The sequence below is a fragment of the Lepisosteus oculatus genome, chromosome 5 (assembly GCF_040954835.1).
Source record: "Lepisosteus oculatus isolate fLepOcu1 chromosome 5, fLepOcu1.hap2, whole genome shotgun sequence".
Classification (NCBI taxonomy): Eukaryota; Metazoa; Chordata; class Actinopteri; order Semionotiformes; family Lepisosteidae; genus Lepisosteus; species Lepisosteus oculatus.
The window spans coordinates 37,353,821-37,375,101 of record NC_090700.1 but is presented as its reverse complement, the minus strand read 5'-3'; the positions used below and the strand labels follow the sequence as shown (position 1 = coordinate 37,375,101).

Here is a 21,281-nt window from a genome sequence, read left to right as displayed (position 1 = left end):
CGGTGCTGACAGCTATGGAGCAGACATCTTAGAGCTCGGGCAGAGTTTCAGTATTTGACAATATATATATTTTTTCAAATTCATTCTCCTGCTGAGTAATTCTCAAACTGAGGTTTTATTCTTTTCAGAAAGAACATGATTCTAAATATGGGGTTTCTCTGTCTGTAGACCTTGTGGGAATAGTGAAGGGAATCTTATTATTAATAATTTATTTGGCTGAAACTTTCCTCCAAAGCTGGATGCCTGGCTCAAGGATACAACAGCAGTGCCCTACCTAGGTGGTATACCCACAACTTTGTGCTTAGAAGTCCTGAGCCCTAACTACTATTCCACACTGCTGGCAGGCTAAAGACCTGCAAAAGACAGCCATTCCTCTGTTGTCAGTACGTCAACAAGCTAGGGATCATACACTGTATAATGTAATGAAATAGAATAGTCAGACTGCTCAATAGGCTGTCTCCACTTTCTTTTTCTCCATTGCTATCTAGAAACAGTGCCTAGTAATCTGCAAGTAAAACAGTGTTTTTGTCTGAACAAGACCTTTAAAAAATTGCATGCTACTGGAGGTGTTTATATCTCTTCAATTTTGTAATTTATTTAATTTGATACTTGTTGCCTGCAGCTCGCGTGGGTCTGTGTACTTAGTTTCTGCCTAGACGGATGGATGTTTATTGTGATTCACATATCCAGCACAAAGAGCTTCTGCAAAGGCATCTCGGCTCTGAGAACAGAAGATGTCATTTGGACAGGCCGCATCAGGGTGGCGTCATAACTCTTGACTCGCAGGGGAAATGGGTGGCTCATGACTGTTTTGTTTTGCTGGCTTAAAAATATAAAGTGTGCCTGCCCAACCAGTTCACTATCAAGCCAAACAACTTGATGACAAATAATCACTCTAAGTTAATTTAATAAGAATCGCAGCCATGTATAAATGCAATAGTGCAAAGTGCTGATTGTAAAAAAAAAAGCCTTTTTTAAGGCATACAGCAGGAACAATCAAATATCATCTTGTGCAATCTGTTTCAGTGCAGGTCTTTGATCACTGGGTAGCTTGATTATCTAGTACTGCATATATCAAATGGCAAGCTGTCTACAAACTGGTTACACCACTAATAGTCAGACTGGTTTGAAAGGCCTGTGTTTGACCACTCCAGATTGCTTTGGTACGCTTTAGAAATAGAAATGTGCATCATGGCTGACTTGATTTATAATTTGTTTATATTGAAATAAAGGAAATCTTCGCTCGTCAAGTCCAGATTTAATTATCCGAATGCCAGCAGGATTATGTAGGGGGCAGGAGACGCACTTGCCTTGGAGAGAATAAGACGTTGTAGCTCCTGCAATGCCCACCTGTAGAGCCATTCATTATTTGACACTTTGCAAGCGCTGCAGTGCCTGACAGCAGAGTTGAAGCTCCTCCAATCAGCTCTAAGTCTCTCATAGATGTCACGGCAAGCCTGCAAGCACTTGACAGGTTGCAGGAGTCCCTGTTTCCAGGACATCCCTGGCTATTGCCAGTCACTCCCTGGTGGAGCTTAGCTAGTTGGGTGCCTCCACAATGGGCAGTTCTGGTCAGGAGTCACCTAATTACTGGGCCATGAAAATCAACCTGTGCTCTTGGAGAGAGAGTTTTCAAAAGATAAGCCACTCAAGAGCCCACCCTTGTTTTTATTTTTGCCTGATTTGATTCTGTCAATCTGTCACGACCCAACTTTTTTTTCCCTTAATGAAATAATTTGTAGGTGTGTGCTGTCATGTTTGTTCTCAGATGGTAAAATTGATATTCGCAGACAATGAAATGTACAGTAGGCTTTATGGATCTGCAGTAGCTTCAGAAATGAACTGCAACAAGGGTGAAACATTGAAACTTGGTGTAGGGTACTGTTAATTTGGGCAGCCCCTTACAGCCCTGATGTACCTAGGAAATTGAAACCATTACACACATAAAATGAATAATTCAAAAGTACTAAAGGCAGAGAATTATTATTTGTAATGTTCTCATCATGAATGAAGTGCTTCATCTGTGAATCAAATGGAATTTGCATTGTGCTTTATGTTGGGAAGAACAACACCATGCAATTTGTTTGAAATTTTTCTTTCAGATGCATTTACTTACTGGCGTGCTGTTCAGAATGCAATCAGGCTGAACTGATCTCGGTATTTTCAAGCGTCACACTTATTTATAATCCCGTGGACATATACGGCAATGTGTACAATACAGTTCAGGCCAGACGAAGCACACGCACACAGACAATCAGGAGCTAAGACAGACGAGGCCCCAGTTCAATCCACTCCATCCCTTCAGAGAATGTTTATAGGAAATTGTTGTATCTCTCGCCTCATTTACTGTTGGCTGTAAGCTGAATTTATCCGACAACCTGATAAATGGGTTGTTAATTTATCCTTGGTGTACATTCTCCTCTCTCATTTTTTTTAAATGCATGAACGTAACACTTTCCTGGATGGATGAAATAAATAGATAAATAAACGAAGTGAATCAAGCTGTCAAGTACACAGTGGGTGCTTTGACAGAAAGATGTATGGAGAGACACAAAGGCGTAAATTTGCAGAAAGGACTCTAGATATGATGGAAAGCTAGCGCTGGTTGTGAATTGGCCAGGGGTTAGAGTCTGGATATCTTCCTGGAGTGATCACACATATTCCTCTATCTGTTTCATGTGTCCTGAATGAATGAACACTTGGGATACTAGCAGAAAGTACTGCTTTATTCATGTGTAGTTCTAGCACAAATATATGGCATGAAATCCTTGCAAATATGGTAGTTAAACAGGTTGAACTTTTTTAAAAGGATTTTGTCTTTTCAAAGTGCAAGTATCCTGCCAGAGGTAGTTCAGTGCTCTTAGGTATTCGAATTTCAAAACCAACTAAACTGCATTACCGAAAGCATTCAGTAGAATTTCACAGATGAGCCAGAATAGGTACAAGAAAAAAGGCACAAGCTGCTTTATTCTATTTATTGTAGAAATAAATGTCAGTGTGGGTATAGTGGTGTATTTAAGCAATGGCCTTTAAGCATCAGTCTGTTTTCTTCATTATAATGAGCACCTTGCTAAGATATGGTTTCTGGCTCTGGGAAAATCGTAGAGATGCAATGCAATAGTATAGATAAAAGCTTTGCACCAACAGCTGCTGCACAGCAGGACATATTCAGATAAGTAGATATGACCAGGACTGGGTGTGGCATCATCCTCTTCTGCCTGTATGTCTGGCAGCAGGCCGTGGGCACAGTCTAATGACCAGGGCTCAGAGGACTGCAGCCATAAATAATCTTCTCTGTCCGAAATAAGATGTATTCCAGGCATTCTGTGGCACGGTGTGGTGGCAGGACTTGGCATTTCCATAGCCAGCAGATGCAAACAAAGCAACAGGGACAATAGAAAACCTTTTGCCAGAGCTCATTACAGGAGCTGAGGGATCTCATGTGCAGAACTGAGTATTAGCAGTGTTACTTGAACCTCTTCTTTCTATAAGTCCATTTGAAGCACCGGACGCAGGCACGGAGGAACATGAAGGCGTAATCCCCAAAATAAAGCTCAAATTCAACCCGCAAGGTTAGACAATACTGTTTTCTCTTTTGCAAAAGAAATGCTGAGGTAGATATCAGAACTGAGGGGGGTAAGCCACTTTAGTTTGACTATTGTATCCAGAAACCAGAGGGCTTATATCTTTTACTTTCTATTCTCATATAATTTGCCCTCTTGTGTATTCTATTGCTCATTGGAATAGCTGCATAGCACTGTATTCAGCAATCAGGGTGTTTACCCAGGAGTACATACAGCAAGAACATAATAATGAGACAGCGCAACATATGAACTAGCCAGGAAACACATGAGAACACCAATTCCAAGTATGCTGGCCTGTCTTGTAGCAAGATACAGCAATTCACAGGGGACTCACAAACATACAATGAGCAGAGGAGTGTGTAAACCAGTCTCCTGTGCATTGGGTTATAACTCCCTGTTAACTGTAATATGAGCTTGAAATATCAGGCACGCACACCTGTTTATCAAAATACCTTGGTGCTGGTTGTGTGATCTGTGAGCACTGTTTTAATTATTTTACTCCAGCTGCCTTTACTTTTGGTTATTGTTACTCCCTGCATTAATAAAGCCGGAATAAAAAGACAGCGCACGTCTCTGTGGAAAGCAGACTTGGCCAGCAGCCATGTGCTGTAATATCCGAGACGGCCTGTGTCTGCCAGCCCAGCTTCGCAGGAGGACATGGGGGGCTGCTGTGCTGCTGAAGGGATTCTGCCGGAGATGAGGCATGAGGCAAATCTGCCGGCTCTGCAGCAGTGGACGAGCTGAAATCACTAGAAGCAGAGGGCAGCCAGTGAAGAATGCCTTGCACTTACAGTTCCACATGCAAACGTCAAGACAGAGCTTCTGAATAGGAACCAAATCAATCAAATCTGATTATGTTTGAAGAAATAAATATGCCACTGTGGGCGGGAGGTATTGAGAAAGCAATGCATAATTCCGCCTAATGATCTAGGCTTCCAGGCAAACATTTGTATGTCACTGTTTAGGCTAGTCCCCTCAAAGACAGATTTTTGAGCTCAAGTTTTAGGGGATGTGCAAAATGTTCATGGCATTGGTTTTGAATGAAAGATTCATACTTTAGCTATATGTAAAGAGATCTGAAGGCTAGGTCAATGACCTACTGTATTTTGTATTAAGTGAAAGTGGTTCCTTTGGATAAGGTTTCCTGTAACTAGGGTAAAAAGTTTTGCATCATCCATGAATCCAGCATTGTTTCGTGGATTTAAACATTTTGTGTCTGGAAAATGTGAAAATCTTAATTTCTAACAGGGGTGATATAAGATGGAATCATCCTGTTATTATTCCCTTTAAGGGTAATCGTACATTGATAAGACAATGCTTGCTAAAAGGTGCAATTATACATACACGAGTGACTCCTCATACAGGTGCATAGAAATACTGGTAATGAAACAAGATGGGAAATATTTTTTTTTGTTCCCATATTTCTATCCATCCTATCCAAAAAGTCTGTGCTTTTCTGCTGGAATATTTAGCAGTAGACATTGTAAAATTGTAACAGAAAAAAATAAATGGGATATTTAAGTGTGAAAAGTAGGAGGGATATAGTAAATTCGTTTATGTTTTGGTTTCATTTGATTCCTGTAGCGCCGACATTGATGGCTCAGGTCTGTGCAGCTAGGATTCCCTATATAGTGGCTGAGTACCGTGGAAGTTAGAGGAGTGGAGCTGGGCAGAGTATCTTCAGACATTCAGTACCCTGCAGTGGTTACCTATGCCCTTCTGAACTATGAAGAGCAGGCAGTGTGCGCCCAGTGAGAGACACAGCACTCTTCCAGTCACAGCCGATCCTGCTGTTGTGCTGTTGGTACAGTTTGGCTCCCACTGTGAAAGTTGACAGGTGATGCCTGAGGAAGGTGCATGAGTCTCTCCTCTCTTGTCCCGCTGTAGAGAGCCGAGCTGAAATTAGCAATATAAAAAAAGCAAAAGAATCTGTGAATTCTGATTGTGGTGGCTGCACCTCGTCTCCTGACAGGTTTCGATCAATATCTCTTGAGTACCTTGTGGCCTGGAGCCTCCCAGTGTCTGTTTCTGCTGTTCCAGAAAGCTGGCCTCCCATCACAGGACAATTCATTGCTTTTCAGTTTCCTAGGGAAATATATCAGCTTACATTCAGTCCAGAATGGACTGTAGTTTTCTTCAGTTTTTAAAGGACGTTCTCTTTCACGAGCATCTCTGGCTGTTATGAAAGTGGTCCATTTCCCTTCGGGCTTGCCCTGCAGTTGGAGCGCAGGCAGAGAAGAAAGCCCTCAGTGAGGCAAGTGAACCTGGCGACTCCCTGCAGGGCCAGCGCTGAGCAGAGAGCACGAGGCTGCAGGGAGAGTGGGTCCAGCAGGACAGTGCAAGATGTCAGAGCAGAGCCCGGGTTCAGAGTAAGGCCGGTGGGTCTTCCAAGTCCTGGAAAGGGAGAAAGAAACCTGTTTTAAAAAACAGGTTAGAGAGCATGATAAAGTGCATAATGCTTCAAAGCTTCTTCCTTTCCTGTTTTCATACAAGGATAACTATAGCAGCAAGATTGATGATTTTGTTGACAGCTTTCAAATAGAAAATGACGATAGCTAATACTACTGTACATACACACTGCAATTACTGTCCTGGATGACCTCAAAGCACATAACGTGGTTGTTTGTTAAGTGTATCTTAACGATCTGCACTGATGCCACATCAGCTGGAGCAGTTTATTCCAAAACGAGCTTATTTGAGCTGTGGCTGTGCAGCATGCTGTGGTAAGATCATTGATTCAAGGGTCCTCTTTGAAAATATCTGCATTCTGGTGACTGTAGAGGCCTTGGAAGAATAATACACTGGAGGACCACTTGCTGCAGTCCGGATGGCCATTATAGATAAACAAATTGAAATAATCTGAATTATTTAGTTAAATAAAGAGATGGGGCTCAGTTAAATAACGTTAAATAAAGAGATGGGGTAGTTGATTGCTTAAGTAGGTAAGTCAGAAATAGAGGTCAGAAATATAGAGCTGTGTGTTCACTATGGCCTCAGGCACTCATACAACATCCTATACTGCAACACAGTAGATGAAGTTTAAATTCCCTAGTCAAATGTTTTCTCAATTTAGGAATTCATATTTTGGTGGCTCAAGACTTTGTTCCAGGTGATAAAAATAGTAGTTCTTGGTGTCATCACCGTGATTGACAATACATTTCACCCCCCTTTTTCTCCACCCTGACACATCTGTTCCTGATAACATCTGCCCTGAAGTGATTGCGTGTGCGAAATCATTTCTTCAGTAATTCTCTGCACAAATACCTGGCTAGTACCAGTGTCCTTGACAGTTATTCTCATTGGCATTTACTGGCTCATGATCGTAATTTCCAGAACAATCACTGCACTGTCCACTTTTTGGTGGAAAACATCCTGTTTTCTTACAGTTTGCCTTACTGCTGCTCTGAAGAAAATGCTCCTGTACACAGGGTAGCCACTGGGCTTGAAACCCTGCTTCTTTTGCAGGAACAAAACTAGCTACCCAGTTACTTTGTCATTTAGCACAATCAGCTCAGATTGCTTTACAATTATGAACCAATGCAATTCTCAGCAAGTTTAGAGGCCATGCCGGCATCTACCCTCTGTAGACCTGAACTTTCTCTTACCAACCAAAGTGGGAATTGAAGAAGGAAGTGCTCTTTTCAGAGGCACGTTTCCTTGGCATGTCGCCCTTTCTGTGCTTTGCAGCCTATGAGGCTCTGACAGCTTCGCTTTATTTATAAATCTCTGATTGAGAATCACTTCTAGCTGGTGCCCAGTGAGATATTGTTAGCATATCAACATTCACGATCATTTGCAGCTTAAGCTCATATAACTTCATTAGCTCCGTTTCCCAGGGTTGTCAGCTTGATCCATTTTCTTCATGCTTTCAACCTCCCTGATGCATAACTTGGCTGATCTCCTCTGCATTAAAAATCAGGGAAGTGAGATGTCTGATCTCAGATCACACCCTAAAGTAGGCGATTATTCATATGTCCTGATGATCATTGGAATCATTGGATCACCTTATCATAGAACTTAACTCAGCATTTGAACATCAGAAGGGTAATGAACATGAGGAAGATGGCATGCCCATATAGTCCATTTGGTCACTAATAGCAAATCTATCTGAGGGTCATTGTATGCAGTGCCCTTCCCTATGGCTTCTTCCTCTGGTTTGTCTTTCACCATTGATACAGGAGAGATCTAGTGGGTTAACTTTGCCCATGGTCTTCAGGAATTAAAATACTGGAATCAGGATCCCATGTAGTTTTCTCTCTTCTAAACTACAAAGATTCACTTCCCTCAGTCTGCAGAATTAGATATTCATTTATGCCTGGTTTACTTTTTTCAGCACTGACTCCAGGTCAGCAATATCTTTTGCAACATAGTGACCAAAAATTGAGTAGAATATTTTAAAATGTAATCTTACTGTTACATTGTACAGTTGTAAAGAAACATCCTTTGATACAGATTATACACAAATATACTGTATATATCCTAACCTTTTTGTCAGTATAAACACAACTTTTTCAAAGCTTGATTTTTTTTAACTTGGTGCTTTCAACCTTATTCATAGTTTACATTTTTGCTATCTGAATGTAATGCACTGCAATTGTGTACAATAAATGTCATCTTATTATTTTTTTCCTAAATCTCTTTTAATAGTGTACTGACTACACGAGATACAGCATTCATTGAAATCAGGTGGAGTAGTGGTCTTAATACAGATTTCTGTGATACTCCTCCAATTACTGTACATCACCCCAATTTGAGCTTTCACAACTTAATAGTGTATGTCCTGCCTGTTTCTATCCATTGACAATCCAAATACATGCACTTCTTTACTTAAGGACTTCAATTTAAGAATTAAGCTTTTATATGGAACTTTATCAGAAGCAGTTAAAAAATCTAAATATGCCATATCCTACAGTATGCTCTTTCTGTCTGTAACAGCTGCTAAAACCATGTTAACTCTCATATAATCCTATCGCCCAACAGATGATCCTGAGGCTTTGTTCTAAATATTGTTTCCAAACACAGGTTTGTGATAGAAGAGATTCTTTTGGTCTGTAATTGCTTGGTTCAATTTTTGCCTCCTTTTTTATGGACAGGTGTTGCATTATCAAATTAACTGTCAACAGTATGGGCTTTTTCCCCAGAAGCTTCTTTCTTCTGCAAAATGCAAACCCCTGCACAACTCACTGCTCGAATTTTATTTGTGTGTTGTTGTTTTGCAAAGCACATGGGTTGGATTCTATACAGTCTGTTTACCGAAAGATTCGCCTAATTAATTGTCAGAAGTGATTATATCTTATTCCATTATCTCTAGAATCAACACTGTGGGTTTTAATGTATGCTGGCTAGGGTTTGATTACAGAAGGGAAGAACAGAAGCTCTCCATTCACACTTAATTGAATAAGCCTGTGTGTACTGTGCAATGCTCTCTATGCACACTATCGGAAAGCCTTTTACACAGTCATTATTTCCTTGCATTAAATATTTTTAATTAAATCCATTTTTCATTTTATGATATGTCAAGGTTTATTATGCCAGGTTTATTTTCCTTCATTTAAAATTGCACTCAGATGAATAATATTTGCTGTGACAAGGACGCCAAATGCAGGTTTTAAATGGGTCTTTTTCTCCTCACTGCCTCTTTCTTTTGACCTAATTTCCCTGTTTCTAGTCACAATCATTGCAGTAGTTTAAAAATGCAAAAAAAATCAATTGTTTATGACACCTGAAATAAACCACTTTATGTTTTAGTAACATTTCATGGAAATGTAGAAAGTCTTTTCAATTTCTTTTGTGCAAAACAAACAGTACATAAACTATGGTTCTTTACAAGAGTAAACTAATCTATTAAACCTGTTATTATAAATTAATTCATTCCAGTGAACGTGCAGAAATGTGATTTTAAAAAAAATCAGTCTTCACAAAACATTCCTTTTTCCTTTCTCTGTGTAGTTGAACTCGGGACTCGATTCATGTCTCAATGGTGGTTGAAGGTTTTTTATCAGCTCGTTCATTTTCTTTAAATACCATAGCTTCTTTTCAGTCAAATCCTGTCTCCATGGTAGAAAATGATTAGTCCCAGGATTCCCCTCCGTGTCAGAACACTGGACATCACTACACAGAATAGAGCGGGAAGGAAGATTTTAAACGCTTTCACAGGTGACATCTGTCATTTTTCACAAATTGGATTGTCAAGCTTTAATTTATATTAAATTGTGTTTTGATCCTAGCTACCTATTCATGTTTCCTTAATATTACATTGTGGGGTTTCCTACTTTCTTATTTTTGTCAGTGTTAAAGACATAACAAAAATAGTTTAGTTGTCCTTAATTTAATCAACATATATTGTGAACACCCAGTAAAAACATTGTTTATTACATCTGATTTCTTTTAGTGTGCCAATTTAACATAACTAATTTAAAATTAATTAACTTTAAAAATAAATGCATGTCTTTCTTTTCTTTTGGTCCATATGAAAATAATCAGCATTTTTTTAACATAGAGAATGTTCTTCTCTATGTGGTTTTAGATAAAGTATCTAAATAGCAAAATTATTAAATAGGCAAGCAACCTAGAAGTTACAGTTACGCTTATAAAAGTATCACCTTTTACATAATAACAAAATTATTATTTTTATGGGCTGGTTGTGTTCCACACATGAAAAATCCATACATTTCTGAAACCTTATTTCCCCATAAACTTACAGAGTGGCATTTCTTTTTGTGTTCTGTAACATAAAAAAGTTGCTCATCCAGCTGTTTCTTAAAATAATTCAGAGAACAGCTACAACTCTTTGCGTTAGGAAGTGCCTCCTTTTCTCAGTTTTAAATGCACTTCTGTGTAGTTTTCACTTGTGGCCTCCGGTTTGTGTTTCACCTTTGATCTCCATTGAGAATTGCATGTTACTAAAGTACATAGCGCTACCTGAAGATCACTGATGCACATGCAATGAAAACCATACTTGCTTTGCAAAGAACTACAAGAGCTACAGTATAATATTATTTCACCCAGGGCCGTGCTTGCACTTTGACAGTTCTTTTCATTTCTTCTAGATCATTGCGTTTGTGTCCTTGTTCTTCATCCTGGTTTCTATCACCACCTTCTGCCTGGAGACGCACGAGGCCTTCAATGAGCTGCATAACCGCACAGAGCTTGTGACTGTCCACAACAACACAAAATGGGTGGTGACACTGGAAGTGGTGACCAAGCCTGTGCTGACTATGGTGGAGGGCGTCTGTGTGGTCTGGTTCACCTTCGAGTTCCTGGTGCGTGTCATCTGTTGCCCGGACAAGCTTCTATTCATCAAGAACCTGTTGAACATCATTGACTTCGTGGCCATCCTGCCCTTCTACCTGGAGGTGGGGCTGAGTGGCCTGTCCTCCAAGGCAGCCAGGGACGTGCTGGGCTTCCTGCGAGTGGTCCGCTTTGTGCGGATCCTCAGGATCTTTAAGCTGACACGACACTTTGTGGGCCTGAGAGTGCTCGGCCACACTTTGAGGGCCAGCATCAATGAGTTCTGCCTGCTTATCATCTTCTTGGCACTGGGGGTCCTAATATTTGCTACCATGATCTACTACGCTGAGAGGATAGGAGCCACGTCTTCTGACCCCATGGCCAACAAACACACTCACTTCAAGAACATTCCCATCAGTTTCTGGTGGGCTGTGGTGACCATGACCACCTTGGGCTATGGGGACATGTACCCCCAGACATGGTCAGGCATGGTTGTGGGTGCTCTATGTGCTCTGGCGGGTGTGCTGACCATTGCCATGCCCGTGCCCGTCATTGTCAACAATTTTGGGATGTACTACTCCTTGGCCATGGCCAAGCAGAAGCTGCCAAAAAAGAAGAAAAAGCACAATCCCAATCCTAACACCCAGCCAGATTCTCCAACCTTTGGCAAGTCCATGAGCAGCTCTCCCCGAGACAGCACCCAGAGCGACACCTGTCCATTGGCAACAGAGGAGGCAATCGGAAGGAATCGCTCAGGTAGGGAGTACCGTTCAAATCAACTCTTAAAATTTCAAAGACACGGGCACATGTTCAGTACTGTTCCACAGCTCCAAGATCTCGAGTTCAAATCTAGCCTGTTCACCCTGTTTTTTCATGGGATTTTACCAGGTTCTCTGGTTTCTTACCACCTCCCGAATATATGCAGGTTAGGTATGATTGGCTGCTGTAACTTGAATGATCAGTGATCTCCATGAAGAAGAGTATTGAGCCTCACCTTCTTATTGCCCTGCACTCTGAGTAGGGATTGAATGGGGGTGGAACAGGAGTGACCTAACATCATTTAAAGAATGTGCAATCTATTGTGATTTTGTTCTAATTGCACAAAGCAATTAAAACTTGATTGATTTTTAAATTGATTGTGAAAAAGACGGGAGAACTTAATATCAAAGAATATAAAAAATTTAATCTGCCAGAACATGGAAGGAATATATTTATCTGCTGCTTTTTAAATATTCATCTAGTTGGGTATTTGCAATGAACCTTGCAGAACCAAACAGGCTTGTTTTTTTAATGTTAATCTGAGAATCGTATCTTAAAGTTCAAAGGCACTTATTGTAATGTTTGGTGGTTTGTTTTTTTGTAAAATGTTAGGTAAATGTAACTGCAGCCAAAATACAGAACATTTCAGTACCAATCAATAGTGAGAGTGGTGACTATGACGTCATCGTGACCTGGCCTGTTCTTGGTCTGACAGACTCCAAGCAGAATGGCGATGCTGGTGTGGTCATGTCAGAAGAGGAGCCCCTGTCCCCTGGCGACAAGTGGCCAATGAGACGCTCCAGCACTAGGGAGAAGAACAAGAAAGAGGCCACCTGCTTCCTGTTGACAGCAGGAGAGTTCTCCTGCGCTGCCGACGGTGGTGTCCGCACGGGTACAGGTAACTGGGAGAGGAACGGAAAAGAGAACTTCCTATAGGACAGTGTGTGGGATAGGCTTGATGGCCAGTTTCCCCTCCTGGGGAGTTCCCCTCCACCCATCTCCCATGCGGCCCTGACTGACTGGATTTCTTCAGTTTCCCAGTCAAGCCCAATTTGCAAAGGAACTGCTTTTACTGACTGACTCTTTGCATAGAAGCGGTGAGGACTAACAGGAAACAGGAGGGCCCATTCTGCTCACACACCTCCTTCGTTCTGTCAGAGTTTGGGGGCATTACTCCACATGTATGTCTTCACATTCCCAGGCCCAGAGGGAGCCACAGTGCATTGGTTAGGAGGAAAACCAATGCGATCTGGGATAGGAGAGAGAGAAGGGCGGATTTGTACAAGCACGACAGCCAGTTTCCAATGTACTTCAGTACCCTCTACCTTCTCTCCTTGCAGGGGTGAAATGCATAAGATGTTTTTTTTTTATCCCTGTCGTTCACTTCACCTCTTGCCTCAAGTCATGCGTGTGCAAACCTGTCTCAAGAGGACAGGTGGCTAACAGAAAATTGAAATCAATATACGCACAGAAATCCATCTACACGGACTTCAGTTTGTTACTTATCTGCCAGCTCAGTTCATTTTCTGCCTTATTTTAGTTATTAACAGCTAACCAAAACATTCTAGACCCCTTAAATTATATACCAATTTCGAAGTAGTATTTTAGAATTGTACCTATTATAACAAAAAAAAACTAATTTTCTATAGCCTTCTTTATAGGTATGCTATACCCATTGTCTTACTAATACCTGGCCAGTCACATCGTTATAGTACAAACTAATTTGGCTGACTTGCAGTTATTGCTCTGCGTGATACATGTTACAGCCAGTCACCTTAATGAAAAAATGTGCATTAAAAAACCCTGTTTTAAAAGAAGATGTTTTTTTTCTGAAATTACTTTTTCCCTGACACATCTGGCAGCTCTGGAATGTTGCTGCTAATCTCAGAACTGTGGTGAACATTAATTGGACAACATGGGTTTCTTAACAGCAGGGCATTAATTGAATGGTCACTCAGTTTCGATATACTCCAGTAATATATCTATTGGGTTTAATGTTTGGATTGTTATTACTTGGAGAAATTCAAACATTTGCTGTTTGATAGTGTCTAAGACTCTGGGAATTCCAATGAAGAGCAGCAGTACATAGATTTGGAGATTATATTTAATTTAAATGGGTACAACTGAAGCTTTCAAATAAGCATATGGCTTTTATTTGTTGAAACTAAGCACTACAACTCGATCTGCTTGTCGAAGAACTGCAGAAGACGTTTTTATTGCTGCACCAGTCAAACCCATCATCTTAATAAAAAGCCACTAAAAACCCTTTATTCTTCTCTCTCTGAAATAACTGTTCTGCACTAAACCTTGTACATTTCCTTCTTGTTAATAAGGCAAAAAGTAATTACAGACCAAGTATTCAGGTTTGCACAAATTAAATATTAAAGTGTCTTCTGAGGTTGTATGGATGTGTATGCTAGGCCAGGGGATGTGAATGGGGAAAAAAGGTGTATTTAATTAGAAGCACTCCCTATAGATTTTCAAAAGCAGAATTTAATCTCTGCACTAAGGTCTGTGTTGGCTCCACATTTTGTTTCTTGTGCATTCATTCACAAAAGCTTCAGTTCAGGCCCTATTTTTGGAAAGAATGGATCTCTGCTGTCAGGCTCAGCAAGCACTCTGGTGAGCACACTTAGTTTTACCATCTTATCTGCAATTGGCCAAATCTTAAGGAGGCTGAGAGTGGTGCTGTGTGTGTGTGTGTGTTGGGGGGAGGTGATTGTTGGAAGCTGATATTGTTTGGGTGCAGACTTCAGTCAAAACTCATTAGCAAGATAATGTCGAGACAAACAAGCTGATAAGAGTATCTCAGTCGGCAGGTCCCCGTAGAGATGAAATCTTTCCACTTCTTAACTTAAAGGAAAGAAGGAAAAGGCAGCTTCTGTTTTGTTTTCTATCCTCTGGAAGGCTAGAGCAGCTTCAGGTTTAGTTCAGCCATTCCAACAGAAGAGAGCGGTGTGTGTAAGCTGTGTGTGTGTGCTTCTTTCGCCTTCTTTTTGTTTATTACACTCGGGGGTACTTCTGAATTTTTGCTCCAGCGCATGATGTAATTGCTTAATTACCTTGTTTATTTAATTTGTCCAAAATATTTTTTTCCCTGATTTCAGTCATACCAGTGAATCCCTCAGGATTCTAGCATCTGCTGTATTGTTTTGCCCCTGCCCCCTGTAAAACAACTGTATATGCCTAGGACAGCTCAGTGACTCGTGAGCTTCATAGCTAACATAACATCACTTTATTAACCCTTTACAATTTCTGCAATAGGAATTTGTCTTTTCGCATACCCCAGCTTGCTCTCCATGAGACGCACAATCACACAGATAGCTCTTGGGTTCTGTGTTTGACTCCAGCCTGTGAAACCCTCTGCATGGAGTTCGCATGTTCTTCCTGTGGCCATGTGGTTTCCTCCCTCCTCCCAAAGACATGCTAGCTGAGTTAGTTAGTGCCTCTCTAGTCCTGTGAGTAAGGGGGTTCTGCAAACGAGCAGTGTCCTGACCAGGGTGCTGTCACCCCTTACCGCCCATGCTTCTGGATATTCCAACAAATCATCATTTGAATAATTAACTGTGATCGGATAACTAGAGGGCAGGATGGTGGCATAGTTGTTATCATTGCTGACTTGAAGTGCTGGGGTCCCGGGTTCAATTCCTGGGGGTCATGTGCATGGAGTTTGTATGTTCGTTTGGGTTTCCTCCAGGTGCTCTGGATTCTTCCCAACATCCAAAGGTATACTTTAATAGGTATACAGTTTAATTGGCTTCTGTAAAATTGGCTCCAGTGTGGGTGTGTGCATGCTTGTGTCTGTGTGTGCCCTGGCATGGACCAGCATCCTGTCCAGGGTGTATCCCTCCTCTAGCCCATTGCTTTCCCCCCGCAACCCTCTACTGGATAAAGAGCTTTGGAAAATGTAGATTCCCATCCGTACAGCTGTGAATGTGGCTAAATTTAGATTGAGAAGAATATCCTTTGCAGTCTTCAATGTATAAACACTGATCACAGTTGGAATAAAAATGCTTTGACAGATAAAATGTGGTGTTGAGACATAAAAGTGATCAAGTAAGGTCAACTAGATTTAATCCAAAGTAAACTGTAGCATGGGGCTGGTATCAATCTGTTCAATAATGTCTGCTGCCACACCTGTCCTCCTGCATCTTAAAAACTGTCTCAGCCTGACATAGAGGAGATTCTCCTTCTCACCTGTGGATGTGAGTAGCGCCTTTCAGTACTGTCATTCTGTGTATAACCCTTCCCGTAGAGATCATTTTAATTATACCTCAGTGGGTTTTCTGCACAGGACAGCCAATCCAATTACATGCCAGTCTGAAGGTGCCCTGCATCATTTACCCAATTGGTCCTGTCCCTGGTTGCCATGGTTTCTTCATGAACATGGTGTGCGATGGGGGTTTCAAAAATGCACAGCAAAATCTTTCCATGTGGAAATGCAAAAGGCAACTGGCTTGTGCTATGCTGTAATTATCAATAATGATATTGGTAATAACTCTCCAATGAAAACTTCAAAAACAATCCAGCTGCTATTCTTCCAGATGTAATGGTATAAGTGGAAGACATTTATAGTATTTTATTTTTGGTTGTTAATTCCACTTAGTTTTCTGCCATGTGGGTTGGGATTGAAACTAAATCCCTATATTTGACATGTAATCTCACCTAGGTTTACTGATAATTACAAAAGGACAGAAATTGATCACAATATTATCTATGTACTGCTGCTTTTCAGTGCTCTAAGGCCTCCTGTTAGGTGTTTTACTTTTAAAAAAAGAAAAACTCTCAGAAAAACCATTTTGTTACTGTTTCTAAATAAAGAAAATATGCCCTGTTCCCGAGTCTATTTATAACTGTAAACCCAATTAAGTGCTTAGTTACTTACTAATGACATATTAATTACTGGATGATTACTGTATAATTATGATGCATATCAGTCAGTAACAGGGATAATAAAGACGTGAGGGGTAGACTGAGCTTTTATTCCAAGGTGACGCTTCCACGTGGTTTCCTCTGAAGGGTTCTTCCTGGGATTTTCGGACTTTTTAAAAATAATACAGTACATGTTTTTCATGGCCCCGAAAGTCGGCCTTGTCTTGCAGGATATCAGTGAACAGTGATATCGGCCATTGTCGATCCAAATAGACTGCACAAACTCAATTTAGAAAGCTGACCTTAACAAGCTGAAGTTACAAAGGAATACATTTGAAAAGAGCTGAGGGGATGCGCTTCCTTTTGAAATAATAAATTAAGGCGGAACAGTCGTTATCGAAGCGACAGAGTTCCTGTTGCTTTTCAAAGATTATTTATGCATATGTAAATATATTTGATCCAGAGTTCTTCATTTTATTTCAGAACAACTTTTTTAGTCAAGGTCTCCGAATTCAAATCTGATGAAAGGTGTGTGGTTCAAGGACTCGGCTCCAAAGATGTTGCTGTTCTCCAGGTCTGTGTGTGTTGATGGCTTTCAAGACAGAATCTTGAAAGAGGTTATATTGTCGGGCTCTGCTGTATAGAACACACCCGCAGACACTGTATGATATATAAACCTTGGATACTCCTGCTTAGCTCGGTTGCTTCAGCCTCCCTTTTGTATATAAGTTATGTTCGCCTTCTGTCTTTGAATACCTCCCCAGTAAATGAACAGTCTGATAACTTATTAAGAAATGTATTTTAATGAACCCTTTAACTTTACGGCCTCCTGAAATGGCCTAAAGTTTCTTGCTTCGTTTATTTCAATGAAATCGTTTTGGAGCCGAATTTGGAGTGCGCTGTTGATTTAGGTGTTTTAGTTATGATATTTTTTAAGAAAGCACTCTGGAGAAATTTAAGAGCACTGCTCTCTTTTATCATCTTTGAACAGCATAACGCGGATTAACTCAATACGTGACACACTGAAGCAGACGTTTTGCAAACAGATCAGTTATGTCATCATACTGTACGTTATTCCTGCTGGGGTTGAACTTCGAAACTCAGTGTCAGCCTATACAGCTCCCCATTGATGCTTTAATGAAGCTCACAAAAGCTGTTTGCTCACAGGTTCCCTGCAAAACCTATATCTGCACAAACCCACAGTCACAGTGATGTAATATTCACGTTCTGGCACAAAGACGATGAAACGTGTTGTTGACATTTTAATTTAGACTGTAATTCAGTATCAGCAAGGCGATAGTGATGACAACTTCATTAATCAGTCTATTGAGAAAACCCTTTCTTACCTGCACAAATTCATGATCTGCGGCTACTAATGTTGGTTTTCCTTGAAAAAAGCAAAGTTTCTAATTGCTGCCGTTAAGTTTTCATTCTGCCTTTGCACATTTGCACATCTGCAATCAAAGAAATCCGACAAAACACTTTCCTTTTTGTGTTTCCTCCGTTTTACCAAAAGCAATACTTGTCTTGCTTTTCCAGAAAGGATCGTATATTTTTGCAGCAATATTTTTTGAGGTTTGTACTTCAGAATTGAATTAAATGGTTCTCTTAAGCTTTATCCTTCTTTGATGTGCAATAGAAAAGGGATTTCAGGCGATGTTTTGTTTGTTTTCAAACTCTTCTGTATTTCGATACTGCAGCGACGCCCTCTTGTCTTCTGCTGAGAGCCGTCCGTCCTGACAGATAGCGATCGCGTTGAGGGTGAGCAAGCACTGGACAGAAGTTGGTAGTGCAATAGTGTTACCCCGAGAACTTCAAAAAGGAATGTTTTTCTCCAAAATCGAAATATCAGTGCTCTCGTGGTGGGACATTCCTATACTGACTATGATGTAATTGCTTCTAAAGACATCACTGTGTACACATCTGTCTGTTTCCAATGTTCTGCATGTGCTGCATGGAATGTCTCTGTACAACGTGTATCATGACAGAAAGTAGCAAACCTCTTCAGTGTAATTGATATATAGGCAACATCTAACTAGGTGTATTCAATTGAAGTAACTCTTTAAACATTGTTAACGTTGTTGTTAACATTTTCTCATGAGTTAAAGTTACCCAGCGACAGTTATTTTAGAAAAAAAAAACGTTAAAACTGCCGCAGAACCTTCGCCACGCATTTGGTGTAACAATGCTGTTTCAGCTGTGTAACGGACAATCTCAACTGTTGCTCATTATCCTTTATTTTATTTTTCTTTTGAGGAAGAAAAAAGAACATGTAACGACGGTATTTCAGTGCAAGTCAGGCTTTCATCCATAAAAACGTACTAAATGTATCCTAGAATACAATGGAAATGTGTGTTTGAATATTACGGTGTAATTTGTGACTGTGAACTAGACTCAAATCTCTTATCCTCTGTTCCAAATTGTCTCGCGGATTCTGGTCGGCTGGATGGTTTTACCTGGTTTAAAACATAACAGTAAAAGTGTGAACGCATGCTGCTTCCTTCGCCGGTAATTTACAGTACGAGCTATATTTCTTAGAAACGGTGTTTCCAAGCTACAGCGTGCGATACCTCAGCGAGAAAAAAAAACCATGACAGTTAAAAACAATCTACCAAAGAGCCCGAGAAGCGCTGTGGAGGATGAGGTTCCACTGAAAACAGCCCAGCGACATCGATGGGGTCAAAGAAGAGACCACATCAGCAATTTGAAGACGCTGCGTACATTTATCGTACATTACAAATTACTTATCATTGGCATTTTTATGTCGTAAAATCAAAGGCTACCTTCAGGTCCTGTGTTGAAACAGTGAAAGCTGGGTTTTGATTGTTTTTTCAAGTTTTGATTTTATATGTACGTTATATAATATTTTAACTTAGATAACAAAATGACCATTTCCTGGAGTTTGTCAGCACTTTAATAATAATATCATCAGTAAATGGTTACAAGATCCATGTCTCAGTCTGTAAAGGGAAGAGGGGGAGAGGTCAGTGCAACTCACAACTGGCAGCCTGCTGAAGCTCAGCAGGTGTGAGCCTAGTCCATACCTGGATAGGAGACCCCCTGGGAAAGCAAAGGTTGCTGTTGGAAGTGGTGTTAGTGGGGCCAGTAGGGGGTGCTCACTCTGCAGTCTGTGTGGGTTGTAATGCCCCAGTATAGTGATAGGGGCACCATCCTTTGGATGAGACTTAAAAGCAAGGTCTTGACTCTCCATGCTTATTAAAAATGCCAGGGTGTCTCTCAAAAAGAGTAGGATTGTTACCCTAACCTGGCCAAGTTTCTCCCTGGCCTTTACCAGTCATGGCCTCCTAATAATCCCCATCTATGAACAGGCATCATCACTGTGTTCTCCTCCCCACTGTTAGCTGTGTAGTGAGCGTTGTGGCACACTATGACTGTATGTGCGTACATTGGTAGTGGTGGAGGGGAGTCCCCAGTACCTGTAAAGCAGTTTGTATGGATTGTCCAGAAGAATTCTATTTAAGTGTAAGGAATTATTATTAGATTGCTTTTTTGTTTTTGTCTTAACCCAGCTGTAACTGAAACCCGACCCCAGCGGTAACTGAATACCGCTTCTTAGTATGAGGAAGTAGCCATGTGATGTTACACTATTCAGGTCCTACAGCCGATGAAGATTCACAGCAATCAGCTTGCTGTTCGAAATTTACCTATCCGACCAAAGTACTGTACTTACAGGATGGAAGCACGCTTAGCTAGATGGATACACCGTGCTGTATTCTATCGGTTTGCACTGCTTGCGGTTATTTTATTGTTGTGTTTTAAGCACCAAATGGGTAAGCAGCACGTTTCTTCAGAGACAAGCCACTCTAAGTACTGGGCTCTCTCCCTGGAGCCCAGTGCTTCTGGTGGCTGCTGCCTTGGGTGATTTCTCCTGAAGCTGCCACATACTGTAACAAGTGTCTAAGGCAATATGGTTACAATCTTGTATCCTGTAGGCATGTATTTCTATGCATCTCTGCCGGAATACCAATAAAAAGAATTTCCAAATGCAATTTTATCTGCTGTGCTGTGTTGTTTTCCTGTCACAGTGATCATCTTTTTTTTTATCTTGTCAGTAATCCCTGCTTCTGGTTTTGACCTCTGCTCGTGTGCTGCTGGTTAAAATGCTTGTGTAGGTTTCCCACGCTATGAGAGGCTTTTTCAGGAGTTTCTTTAGTTACAACAGGTTTGCAGTTTTTGGAGGTCGATAGGTTCAGGTGCTTTCACCTCCCATTTACAATCCAGCATTATCACAGCTGAGAGCTACAGTACTTCCCATCCTCTCCCAGAGTTCGTTTGGCAGAACTACTGTATACCCACATTAGTGTCTATTACAGGTAATGCCGTCCAGACATGAGAGAGCAGTTCACAACATCACAAATCTCAAATGCGAGACCTACGCTTGGGGAAAAATTGGGGCAACGTCCTCCAAAATAAAAAGCATTTTTTTTCCTAACCTGCCTAAACTGTGCAGACATTCGTGGTTTTGCGCATTAAACAGCTAATATATTTCTGTCAAAAATAATGACCTTTGCATTAGCTTCTCACAAATGTGTCAGATTGTTAAATTGTGGTATTGAGCATATGGCGTTGAGGTCTGTTCTAGCAATGCCTGAAAATCTCATGCTTGCTTTTGCTGACACTCACTGAGCAGGGGTCATCGATATACTGTAAAGGAACAAGTAATAGGTTTATTCCATGCTGGAAAAAAAGAAGAAAGAAAACACAACGTTTCGGCCGTAGAGCCTTCTTCAGGTGTGAGGTTTATTTTTTGGTGTGTGTCTCTCACCTCTAAGATATGTCTTGAGAACTTCTGCTGTAGAGTTTTGCTAAGCTGGC

The 21,281-nt window shown here is 40.8% G+C and overlaps 1 protein-coding gene across 1 annotated transcript in view; it reads left to right on the top strand.

Annotated features, from left to right (window-relative positions):
• kcnc4 (potassium voltage-gated channel, Shaw-related subfamily, member 4) overlaps positions 1–20,455 on the top strand; it is a 37,817-nt gene extending 17,362 nt beyond the window's left edge. The window contains exons 2-3 of the mRNA XM_006628533.3: positions 10,634–11,570; positions 12,289–20,455. Coding sequence (XP_006628596.1) covers positions 10,634–11,570; positions 12,289–12,509 — 1,158 coding nt within the window. The 3' untranslated portion in view covers positions 12,510–20,455. The remainder of the gene's footprint in view (positions 1–10,633; positions 11,571–12,288) is intronic.
• Positions 20,456–21,281: the final 826 nt, after the last annotated feature.